This window comes from Arvicanthis niloticus, chromosome 18 (assembly GCF_011762505.2).
Source record: "Arvicanthis niloticus isolate mArvNil1 chromosome 18, mArvNil1.pat.X, whole genome shotgun sequence".
Lineage (NCBI taxonomy): Eukaryota > Metazoa > Chordata > Mammalia > Rodentia > Muridae > Arvicanthis > Arvicanthis niloticus.
The window spans coordinates 45270326-45282718 of record NC_047675.1 but is presented as its reverse complement, the minus strand read 5'-3'; the positions used below and the strand labels follow the sequence as shown (position 1 = coordinate 45282718).

The 12393-nt window shown below is 51.2% G+C and overlaps 1 protein-coding gene across 5 annotated transcripts in view; it reads left to right on the top strand.

Moving 5' to 3' along the window:
* Window positions 1-12393, top strand: part of Slc38a8 (solute carrier family 38 member 8) — a 30628-nt gene that overhangs the window by 15475 nt on the left and 2760 nt on the right. For 3 of the 5 annotated variants that reach the window (XM_034522963.2, XM_076915958.1, XM_076915955.1), the window contains exons 10-12: window positions 2403-2454; window positions 4133-11019; window positions 11347-11495. In XM_034522963.2, coding sequence (XP_034378854.1) covers window positions 2403-2454; window positions 4133-4226 — 146 coding nt within the window. In that variant the 3' untranslated portion in view covers window positions 4227-11019; window positions 11347-11495. Of the gene's footprint in view, window positions 1-2402; window positions 2455-4132; window positions 11020-11346; window positions 11506-12393 lie in introns of all 5 variants that reach the window. The other 2 variants (XM_034522965.2, XM_076915956.1) reach the window with 2 other exon arrangements.

Genomic DNA, 12393 nt, shown 5'->3' with positions numbered 1-12393 from the left:
AGCAACAAAAACAATCTTATGGTTAGGGGTCACCACAACATGAGGGACTGGTTTAGAGGGTCGCAGCATCAGGAAGGTTGAGGACCTCTGCTCTTCAGGATCTGGATGTGGGACCCTTGTAGGATGAGGGCCTGGGTTACTGAGCTAGGTATGGGCCAGGCTTTCCAGACCTTTCCTGTCTCTACAACTCTAGATGGATGTACTGTGTCATCCCATCCCACAGATGGGAAGACAGAGGCCCAGGCACCAGGGCACACCCAGCCTGTGGCAGAGTGGACAGGCTACCTGGTAGGCATTGCCAATGCCTCCCATTGTAGGATGGTTGGCCATTTTAAAATAGTGTCTATGTGAAACTCATACGGCCCACGGTACAAAAGAACGTTCCATGAGAGTCTTCTTGGGCTCTCAGATTTGGAGGTAGGTATCATGCTTTGCCGTGAGGCTGTCTGAGGAAGCCTTCCCAGTGTACATGAGTGGAGGTGGTAAGTTCCAAAGGATGTGGCAGGTGTATTTTCCAGATGGGAAACCCAGCAGGGGTAAGACTGGAGAAATGCTTCAGAGAAGTCAGGCTTCAGCATACACTAGGGGCCTAGGCACATAGTGGGTGCTCAGCACGCAGTCATACTCTCATGTGTAGATGATGCAATTCTGCTATGGGGAGATCTGTACTAGGCAGATATTGAACTTGGGGGCTCATGCCAGATGTTCTTGATGCCCAACCCAGGTTGTCTCTGGGTCAGTAATAACACCTCGGGGTGTGGCTCCTCTGTCTGTGTGCAGAAGCCAGGAGGGAGACTGTCAGTGTTTACCCTGGTTTGGGGTACAGTTTGATAATTTCATGTTGCCTACCTCTTTCAATTCCCTGGTCTGAGGCTACCTCTTTTAGCTCTGGCTCAGGTTCCAGGGGAGCCTTTTCAAAGGTCCAGCTCTTGCCTGTACCCAAGTGAACTGCCAGGGGAGGGTCAGCATGGGGAAGCTGCGTGGGAGCTCCAGGCAGAATTGGCAAGCTTTGAAGCTGAACAGAACTAATGCAGTGCTGGAGGTGGGACCCAGGACTGCATGGCAGGCCAGCGCTCTACGGCGAATGCACAGTCCCAGATACACTATACTATACTATATGTATGTGTATGTGTATATTATGTATATGCATGTATGTGTACATGATTGTGTATGTGTGTATGTATATGTGGGTATGTGTATATGTGTGTATGTGTGTGTAAATGTATGTGTACATGCGTGTATGTGTATGCATGTATGTGGGTATGTGTGTGTGATTGTGTATGTGTGTATGTGTGTGTATGTATATGTATGTGTGTATGTATGTATGTGTATGTTATTCTGCATGTGTATGTGTGTATGCATGTATGCGTGTATATGTATGTGTGTGTGTGTATGCATGTATGCATGTATGTACGTGTATATGCATGTGTGTATGCATGTATGCATGTATGTATGTGTGTATGCATATGTGTATGTGTATATGTGTGTGTATATGTGTGTATGTATATGTATGTGTGTATGTGTATATGCGGGGGGGGGGCAGGAGGCAGCAGACAATCTGAGGTATTGTTCCTCAGGTACCCAGATAGGACCTCTCATTGGCGTGGAACTCAATAGGGAGACGAGACTGCCAGCAATCTACCTGCGCCACACACCTTCCCCCATCCCCTTTGCATATATAACGTATGCATGGATGCATGTACATATATGTGTGTGCATGCAAGTGGAGGCCCCAGATTGACACTGGCTGTCTTTGTCAGTTGCTTTCTACCCTCCACACTTGCTGAACCCGAAGCTTGCCATTTCAGCTGCTCCAGCTAGTCCGCTGTGCCAGCCATGTGTCTGGATTGCAGGCAGGCCACCACAGTGCTGGGTTTAGAATTCTAGGGAGCTGAGCTACTGTCCTCCAGCTTGCATGGCAAATGTGTTACCCACTGAGCTATCTCCCCAGCCTCTAAACACACTAAAAGGAGGAGAAGAGGAGGGAGGGGAGAGGTGATGGGGGAGGGGAGAGGAAGTTGAACAGTAGTAGCCCTTGTCTGTCATCCCAAGAGATAGACTGAGATGGGGATGAAGAATCCCAGGCCAGCCTGGGCTGTGTAGAAAGACCCTATCTAAAAGAAGGGAAAGAAAAGGAACCAGGGGTGGCTACAGCTCCACAGGTGCCTGGGTACCAACCACGTTCCTGCCTCTTTAAGGCAGATGCTGAGAGACAATGCTGTTCACCAAATCATTTTAGGGGTGTTTAGCTGGATTCCTTCACTGGCCTCACTAGCTCCAAGCCATACCACCTTTCCAGGTGCATCAGTCTTCCACTGGGGACCTGAGGGCTGAGGGATACTGGCAGCTCTCCACACCTCCAGCCAAGGGAGAGCCAAGGTGACCTCGTGTCTCCTTTGCAGGTTTGTGTCTCATCTGTGCTGTGGACACGGAGCCCATAGGACCAAGAGTCAAGTGAGTGTCCTTGAGATGAGGGTGGCACCTCGGGCGTACTGAGGGGCTGGGAGATCAAAGAATATGTGCTTCTAGGCCTGGGAAACTGTGGGGTGGGTGTGGCCTGCAGGGGAACAGCACAGATCTCCATCAGCCTTCACCAGTGTGCCTGGGGGCATCCAGTGGTACAAATGTACCTGGGTACTCTGGAGGTGGGCCTGAGAGCAGCTGATGGCAGGGATATGTTGTGCCCCTCAAACACACACCACTCAACTGCTTAGGAAGACACTTGTTCATGGACTCAGGTCCCAGCACCCTACACTTGATGGTACCTGCAGACCCTAAGACCCCGCTGCATAAGGCCCTGGTCCCATATAAGCATGCAATGTGCAATACCACTCAGCCCATTTCAGATGCCCCTGGCTCATATAGTCGTGGATGTGGTACCTGCTCCAGGCCTGTGCTCAGACCTGTTCTTCAGCCGCACCCCCCTTCCCCCCCCCCGTGAGCCCAAGGTCTGTTTTTTCCCAAGGGAGCAGGCATGGATCAGACCCCTCTTGTTGACAGGAGTTGCTCTGGACTTCTCTATGCTAACTGATTTGTCCCTACTGGCTAGTTCCCAGAGCAGGCTATGGAATCTTGTCATGGTCAAGTTCACCACAGATCTTTCCTGGGCTTTCAAGATGGTTTTCTGAAACTACCTCCTGTCCTTCCTGCCTGTGGGCAAATGGCTTTGTGTCCTGTGGGCTTTTGGGGGTGCTAATGCTGTTCAGTCAGAGATGTCCATCTCTGGGGACACTTCTTCTCTGCCGTGGTTAATGCTACAGTGATCTCTCTGGAGGCTCTGCCACTTGCTGGTCCATTGATCGCCAATTAAGAAAATGCCCTATAGGCTTGCCTACAGCCTTATGGATCTTATGCAGATATTTCCTTGACTGAGGGTCTCTCTCTAAGTGACTGTCTGTCCTGATGGCCCCAGACTTCTCTGGTCCTATACCCTAGCTGACTGCTTTCCTGATCGTGTGGGGCTCAGGACTTGGTGTTTCTCCCTCATTTCGGGCTGTTCCAGTACATGCTGTAGGGAGGAGGGCTTGAACTTGTTCTTCTCCCGCCCCGTTTCTTTTCTTTGATAAAGTATCCAGGAAGAATGAGGCATTGCAGTGAGGGACATTGTTTTCCATGCTGTCCCTCTGATTAAAGAGAAAAGGAGATGTCCTACTTAAAGTAACTGTTGCCATGACGAATCATGACCAAAAGCAACTTGGAGAGGAAAGTTATATTTCTGTATCATAATCCATCATTGAGACAAGTCAGGACAGGAACTCAAATAAGACAGGAACCTAGAGCAGGAGCTGATGCAGAGGAGGGGTGCTGCTTACTGGCTTGTTCCCCATGGCTTGCTCAGTCGGCTTTCTTATAGAACCCAGGGCTACCAGCCCAGGGACAGAACCACCCAAAGGGGACCGAACCAGAACCTCTGCCATCAACCAGCAATTAAGAAAGTGCCCAACATGTTTGCCTGCAGCCTGATCTTACGGAGGCGTTTTCTCATTTGAGGTTGCCTCCTCTCGGATGATTTTAGCTTGTGTCAAGTTGACATGAAGCTGTCCAGCACAGGGAATTTTATCTATCTCAATGACACCCCTGGCCTGCTAGCACTACCTAACAGTGCATACAACCCAGGTGTGTTGCTTTGTAGGTGCTGCCTGGAGGCCTGGGGCATCCTCTCCGTGCTGGTGGGCACCTTCATCTTTGGGCAGAGCACAGCTGTGGCCATGGTGGAGCTGCTCTGATGTGGGCTGACACAGTCACTCCTGAATCTGGCCTGAAGACCCCTGTAGGTGTTCTTGTTGTCACAAAGTGCTGCCCCGTCTATTGAACTGCTCCTCCTACGACTTACAGGAGGATCCTGGTGAGGAAGGACTGCTGTGACAAGTTACTGCCATGTGGTGACTCAGGACAATAGAAGCCCGTGCAACTGAAAGCTGGACCATGAGCTAGAGAGTGGTGGGCCATGCTGCTTCAGAAGGTTCTGGAATGCTCCTCTCATTGTCCTCCTCTGGTGGGGTTTCAGGAGCTCCTTAGTGTCCCTGGCTTGTAGATGTATCACTGTAGTCCCAGGGTCAATACCTGCCCTGTGTGTCCTTTCCCAAACAGGATGTCCAGCTCCCTAGTCTAGGCCCATCTCAATTTAGTGAGCGCTTGTCTGCACTGACACATGTCTTAGTTACTGTTCTGTTGCTGTGAAGAGACACATACATGGTCAAGGCAGTGCCTAGAAGAGTTTGTTGGGGGCTTACACTTTCAGAGGGTTAGAGTCTACCGTCATGGCAGGGAGCACAGCGGAAGGGAGCAGGGCAGCAGGCAGGCATGGTGCTGTAGCATTTACATCCTCATCTGCAAGCACAAGGCAGAGAGCACACAGTGGAACGGTGTGGACTTTTGAAACCTCAAAGCCCACCCCCAGTAACACACCTCCTCCAGCAAGCCCACACCTCCTAATCCTTCCTGAACAGTTGAGACCAATCATTCAAACATCTGAGCCTGTGGGGGCCGTTTTCATTCAAAACACCATATTCCACTCCCTGGCCCCCATAGGCTTGCAGCTATGTCGTAAAGCAAAATGCATTCAGCCCAACTTCAAAAGCCCCCGTTGTTGGGGTCTGACTTAAGGGTATGCAAGGACAGAATGCATTTGAGACACAAGCTTAAAATCTAATGTTGCTATTTCTCTCAGGAAGTAAATTTGGACCGCCCACAAATGTGGGAGGGAGCACAGGACCGCTTGTGACCTTCCTCAGTTTCTAGAAAATAATCAACGATGTTCTTATACCTCAGACATTTTTCTGAAGACAAATAATATTGCCGTGCTTTATATGAACCTGAACATGCAGAGCTGTGAAGCAGGCATCTCTGCAACTGCCAACTCCTCACTCTTTTATCAAAGGAACTATGATAATCAACCGAGCCTTGTGCAAATCGCGCTGGGCTGCCTTGAATCCCCTGGTTTCCTTGCATCTGTCTGTCTGTCTGTCCAGACAGCTTCACCCACCCATATTCTTTCATAGTCTCAACAGTTTAAAATTCAGTTTCTAATGAGACTCAAGACTGTCTCTTACATATGTACTTGAATGTACGATGGCACGGAATACGCTGGACCAAAGCAAGACTGAAACCCACCAGGGCAAACTCCAAATCTGTAACTCTGTGTCGTGTCTGATGTCACAAGGCTTAGGTGTCTCAATCCTTCTGGCTTAGCCAACTGCCACGCAGTTCTCTCTCTCAGGCTGGTTCCACTCCCTGCATGCAGCTCTCCCTGCATGCAGCTCTCCCTGGTAGACACCTATGGCCCTGGTCCTGCCAGCATTATGGGGTCTCCAATGCAATCCGGGCTTCACCTTCACAGCCTCATGCAACAGCCTCTCCAGCTTCCATGCAGAAACTCCAGTGCCTGTCACACACACCTGGCCTCCGTGTCCTTTCCCCAGGAGAAGAGTCCACAACCCGTTTACTTGCTCCTGTATCCTTAGTGATTCTAAAGCCAGAACCACACAGATGCTGCTGCCAAGTTCTGCTGCCTGCTAGGGATGGAGCCTGGCCCCCCTCTGTGAATTTAAGCTTTGATTTGTTGTTGCTCTGAAGGAGCAGAAGACCCCTCAGGCCTTTTACTTTTATAAACTGCGGATTGCCTGGGTGGGGCCCCACCCTAAGGGTGCACTGTCTGCCCTTTTCTCTTTCAGCACAAATCACGACTCTAAGGTGGGATTTCCTGGTGTTCTTTTCTCCTCAGACTTTGTATTTCTTTTTGTCCAGTTTGTTCTTGTTCATTGTAGACCTGCCTGTCAGTGATCACTAACAACCATGGGACAGACTCAATATCGGCTGTCTTGAAATCTTCATCCAGAACTTCAATTTAACCTCCAGCATATTCTTACCTTGTTTGTGGGGGCGCCACGCGTGCCAGGGGAAGGTAAGGGGGCATCCTGGCTGCTCCTTGGGCCCAAGTGTGTCCTGGTACAGCTGGACTAGGAGCCTCTTCTCCAGTTTACTGGAATCTCTGTGCCAGACTCTTCCTACCTGTGCCACACACTGTGTCTGGGACCTCATGAAGTTGGTGTAACCGGTCTGCGGTTTGATAGTTTCCCACTACCTGTTCACATGCGTAGAGTTTCAATGTTGAGAGGTGGTTTATACACTTTAAGACTCACCCTTTGAAAGCATGCTGACCGTAGTTCAGCGTAGTCAGAATTTAGCCAAAGTTACAGCCCAATTCTAGCAGGCCTGTTTGCTCACCTCCAAAAGACACCCGCGTCCTTTAGCACTCACTCTACTGCGTGCCTGTGCTCACAGACCCAGGCTCCCATCTCCTGGCCTGTCTCTCACTGGCTTAGCTGTCCCATGAGCAGATGCTGCAGTAGATGGTTGTATGTGGCCGCCCTGGTATCCTGTCACAAATCCCAACCTGTAACTTTAACAGCGAGTCCACTGGCGCAAGGGAAGTCGAAGCCACCTGTCCTGCAAGGTCCTTTATGAGAGCAGACTACTTTGGGCTTGAATTCCCTTTCCTCTTCCTCTCTGCTATTGTACACCGTGGAGTGGCCAGAGGGGTGGGCCTCCTGTCCACCTCCATCCTCTGGCCATCCCTGTGTGAGCAGCTGGCCCTCATCCAGAGGCTTAGGATCACCCTAAAAGGGTTGATTTTTAGAACGAGCCCTGCAGTGTCTGAGGACTTGTTAGCTCTCTGGGGCAGACTGCCTGGCATTGTTGTGAAGGTTTGTAGCCCTGGCTGAGGGGGTTTGGACCCCTGTGAGACCACTTGCTGTACTAGGTAATGTCAGACCAGGGGTAGTAGGTACCTCGGTGAAGGAGGCTGGGGGACAAACGGCTTTGGAGCTGAGCCATCGGCTCTACCTCCAGGAAGGTGTAGGTACCTGTTCGAACAATAGAACAGTTTGTGTGTGTGTGTGTGTGTGTGTGTGTGTGTGTGTGTGTGAGAGAGAGAGAGAGAGAGAGAGAGAGAGAGAGAGAGAGAGAGAGAGAGAGATGTTCTATGTGGATAGTAAAAGTATAAAAGTTATCCCAATCAGCTGGAATGATGTCATGCTGAGGGTGAGACACGGGAGGGAGACTCTGAGCTCCCTGGCGGTCAAGGGGAAAAGGGAAATAATGCAGAGGCAAGGGCTTGTCCAAGAGGAGGGTGCATGAGCACAGAAGTGACGATGAAGACCCCTGGAGGGAGGGAGGGAGGATAAGGACCCCGGAGAGTGACGAGATGTCACTACTGGGGGCAGAGGCATCTCAGTTCTGTAACAGGATCAGATATAAGTCACAAATCTGCATAATGAGAGGTTAATTGGGGAAATTCAGACTGGACACTACACTCTGATGTCAAACCAGTGAGTGGAGAGGGGAAGATGTGAGGGAGGTCCTGCTTTATTTCTAAGTGGATTTCAGGTTTGGACAGCAGCTGGCTATGGGAAGGATGCAGGGGGTACCCTTGGGCCCCTGCTGATCAGCGTGTAGGCTGTGTGGCCCTGATGAAGCAGGCACCCTTTCTGAACCTTGCCAACCCTTAGGTAACAAGCACAGCAAAGCCCTGGCCAGTGGCATTCCCGGCTCCCTGTCCTTCCCTAACGCCCATTCTCTATGTCCCATTCTCAGTACCTAGTGTCCTCCAGTGAGACAAAGCTAAAGACAGCCGAAGGACCCCCCTGAGGGACACACTCTGTGTCTTCGCCACAGAGCAGAAGTTACTAGCTCCCCGTCAAAGGTGACTGCTGTGCTTGAGTGTGCAGCACCCTCTCCCATGCCACCACTGACACTATATGCAGAGGATGTGATGTTTCCCCTGAGAATCACAAGCTGTAGGGGCGCTGTGTTCCAGGGGGACCTCTTTGTAGGCCAGGGAAGCCTTGGCTGCTGCCTGCAACCTCAGGAGTAGCCAAGACCCAAGCTCACAGGATGCAAATAGGATTGCCTTGAGCATCTCCTGCAGAGGGCCGTGGTGGGCATCAGCCTAGCAGGGAAGCAGCTGGCAAGGGAGTCTGGCAGGAGACTCGGGAACTGAAGGCATCCTGGGGAACCACTTGTGACACAGGCGTCACTCCAAGGCCTCCCTCCCCTCTGGAACATCGTCTCCTCCTGGGGCTCCCTCTACCCTGGGAGCATTCTCTTCACCAGCCGAGCCACCACCTGTCAACCTGCCTGTGGGTTGTACAATCCGTGGCCACGTGTGTCTGATGACTGTCACTAGTGCAGTGTTTGCCAGGTTCATCCATGTTGTGACAGGTGTCAGCACCCCTCACTGTGACTGAAGGTAGCCATTCCTCCGTATTGGATCTGTCTGTGGACGGGGAGCCTCTCACACAAAAGGTACTGTATAGAATATGGCCTGTGCACTGTTGTTTTAAAACAAAATCCCAAACATTTGATTTTACCAATGAAGACTCAGGAGCCAGATGGTGGGGTGAAAGCCTGCTAGCCCAGAGAGGGGGAGAAAGCACCCAGCTGACCTTCCCACTCCACTGAAGGAAAAAAGCTGCTCCTCCTCCTCTCCCTCCTCCTCTCCCTCCTCCTTTCCCTCCTCCTTTCCCCCCTCTTCATCTTCTTCATTGTCTCCACACTGTCTTAAACACCCTTCAACTCACAGACCCTCCTGTCCCTCTCCAGGCTTCTCTTATGTTCACTCTCTGTTAACTGGTTGTTTGCTCTGCCTTTCAATCTATGGTTGACTTTATTTAATCCTCTTTACACAAGGCTCCTGGGTTAAAGGTGTTCACTAGGGCTGAGCTGCTTCACAACAGCCTGTTTACAGTAAGCAGAAAGCTTTGGGTTAAAGGTGTGTGCTAGGCTGAGCCACACGGCAACGAGACAAGGTTTTTCCAGTTCACAATCTCGGGGTTCACAATATGATCAAATATCGTGCAACAGTGCATGTCCACCAATTACTTACTGTCTCTTTAGATTATTGTCCGCAGAGAACCACCCGAATGGTCACATGGCTTAGGAAGCATGTCCCGTAAACTCCTGGCAAACACTGCAGCCTGCATACACAGAGCATGTTGTCAACAATGGGGAATTTCTATTTGGCCCACGGTTATCTGAATCCTGGATGTGAAACTGCAGATACAGGAGAGCGGGGCTGGCTCTGATGAGGGCAGTGTATGCTGATTAGTTTTGTCAACTTGATATAAGCTAAGAGTCATTGGGAAGAGGAACCTTCAATAGGAGGAATTGACTAGATAAGACTGGTCTCTGAGCAATTGTCTTGGTTTCTAATGGATATAGGTGAGCCCAGCTGACTGTGGGCGGCACCATCCCCTAGATAAGACTGGTCTCTGAGCAATTGTCTTGGTTTCTAATGGATATAGGTGGGCCCAGCTGACTGTGGGCGGCACCATCCCCTAGGCAGCCGGTCTTGGGCTTTATAAGAAAGCCAGTAAGCAGCCTTTCTCTGTGCTTTCTGCCTCAAGTTCCTTCCTTGAGTTCTCTCCATGATGGACTGTGAGCCGGAAAGGTAAGCCTAACAAAAACAAAAACAACAAAAAAAACCAACTTTCCTTTCCAACTTACTTTTGGTCAAAGTGTTTTATCACCACATCAATGGACGGAGTCCAGGGCTGCTGCACTAGTTTGCTGTAGAATTGCTACATGAGGTTTTATCTTGTCACAACAGTTTTCCCCTCCCCCTCTGTGTGTGTGTGTGTGTGTGTTGTGCTTGTGTAGTGGGTGGGGGAGGCTAAAGTACATAGGGGGGGGCAGGGTTTCTAGTGTCTTCCTCTTTTACCCTTCATCTTACTGCCCGAGACAAGCTCTCTCGCTGAGCCAGAAGCTTGCTGTCTTAGCTAGGCTGGCTTGGCTGGCCTGGCTGGCCAATGAGTTCTTAGGCTCTGCCAGCCTCTGTACCGCCCACCTTCTCTCCACAATGGAGTTGCATGCATTCACAGCCGTGCTTTTTACACGGGCGCTGAGGACTTGAACTCTGATCCTCATGCTGTCATAGCCAGTGTTCTACCCACTGAGCACCCTCCGAACATCCCATGTCAGCATCTCCATGTCAACATCACTGGGTTACTGTCACAAATGGTTTGAGGAAGCAGGCACAGATATTAATTAGCATGACTCTGGAGCTGTCCTCCCAAGGTGCTACTGTTGTGTGGTGTGGTATGAGGCACAGGATTGTGGGTAGTAGGCTCTGTCCTTGGATATTCTTGAGTTACTACTGTACGGTGTGACCTTGGTGAGTAGCCTGCCCTCTCTGTGTCTGTGTGTCATCTCCTGGGTGCTGGTGCCTGGCTAGTGTAAATATAATGGAGAATCTGACAGGAGAACATTCCCTCAGCCCGTCCCCACACCTCCCAATTGCGAGCATCTTGAAGCCTTCCACTCAGTGTGCTGCTTAGGCTTCAAGCACTAAGCACACTTAGGCTAAGTGTGGTGAGTGGAACAGGTGTGCCATGTTCTGCTAAGCAGTCTCCTCACGAATAAAGCAACCGAACTGTGTGGGAAAGCAGCAGCCTTGAACCGGTGGTGCGACATTTACCCAGACTGATGGTGCCAGCTGGAGCCTTCCCTGAGCTGAGCCAGGTAATTCCCGACCGGTCACAGGGTGGCTTTGCTACCCACTCTCAGGGAAGCCTCTGATTCTTCAAGGCTGGTGTGGGATATTCCAGTTAGAGCCAGAAGCTGAGATCTGAATCTGTCGTACTCTCCCTAGGAGTGGGTTTGTTGCAAGTAGCTGGCAGCTGACTGGGGGCATGGGGTAGGCTGCATCTGGGGGAGGGTGGCACCTGCCAGGGAGCAGGGGACACAAGGCACCAAGTGTGCAGGGGGAGCAGGGGGGAGAGGGTTTCATGGGTGGTGGACGTTGGCAGGGGTGAAAGGAGAGGTAGTGGCCCTGCCTCTCCCCTCAAGTCTTTCCTAGCCAGAGGGAGATCTGCTGATCTGAGACTTCTGTGATGGTCTTTCCTGCTGACTGGGAGAGGAGCAGAGTGGGATGTCCAGGACTGACCTGCCAAACAGTGGCGCCATAAGCAATCTTTCAGAGAGTCCCTGATTGACAGGTAAACGAAGGTGGGTGGTGGCCTCTGTCCCAGCCCCTGGGAGGCCAGTTCTAAGTCCTACTGTGGTAACGATGCTTCAGTTTAGGCTGAGGCCCCATCTATGGAGGGTGGCATTAAGGGTCGGCCATCCTCCAGACTCCCTTTGGTCACATGCAGTTGTGTCCCCCGGGGCCTGGCCCTTCTTTACTGACTTCTGTTGATGCCCTCTGCTGCCAACCTTCGAACGACCCCGCCTGTCCCACTGTACCCTTCCTGTGAGCTGCTACAGTTGAGGTGGCCCAGGCACCGCACAGACTTGCTTGTCAAGATTGAAGTATTTATAAAAAGATAGAGAGATAAAGAGAGTATCTTCAGTGGGTGTGTGGTGAGGTATGGGGGAAGGGGATGTCTCAGCGGGCCCATGCCGAGGCATCTCTTCCCCCTGAGGGACCAGACACACATCAGTATAGTATAGAATAGAGTTTATTCAGGGCATGGGGAGGGGAGCCAGGAGCAGAGAGAGAGACAGAGAGAGAGACGGAGAAGCAGAGGCCAGCCATGACCATGTGGAGAGAGGGGGAAGGGAATGGGGAGGGGAGAGGGGACAGAGAAGCTAGAGGCAAGAGAGCAAAAGATTAAGAGAGAGGAGGGGGCAGCCACCCTCCTTTTTTTTTTTTTTTTTTTTTTCTTTTGTTTTTTTGAGACAGGGTTTCTCTGTGTAGCCCTGGCTGTCCTGGAACTCACTCTGTAGACCAGGCTGGCCTCGAACTCAGAAATCTGCCTGCCTCTGCCTCCCAAGTGCTGGGATTAAAGGCGTGCCACCACTGCCCAACAAGCAGCCCCTTTTATAGTGGGCCAGGCCCACCTGGCTGTTGCCAGGTAACTGTGGGGGTGGAGTTTAGACGGAATACTAACAAAG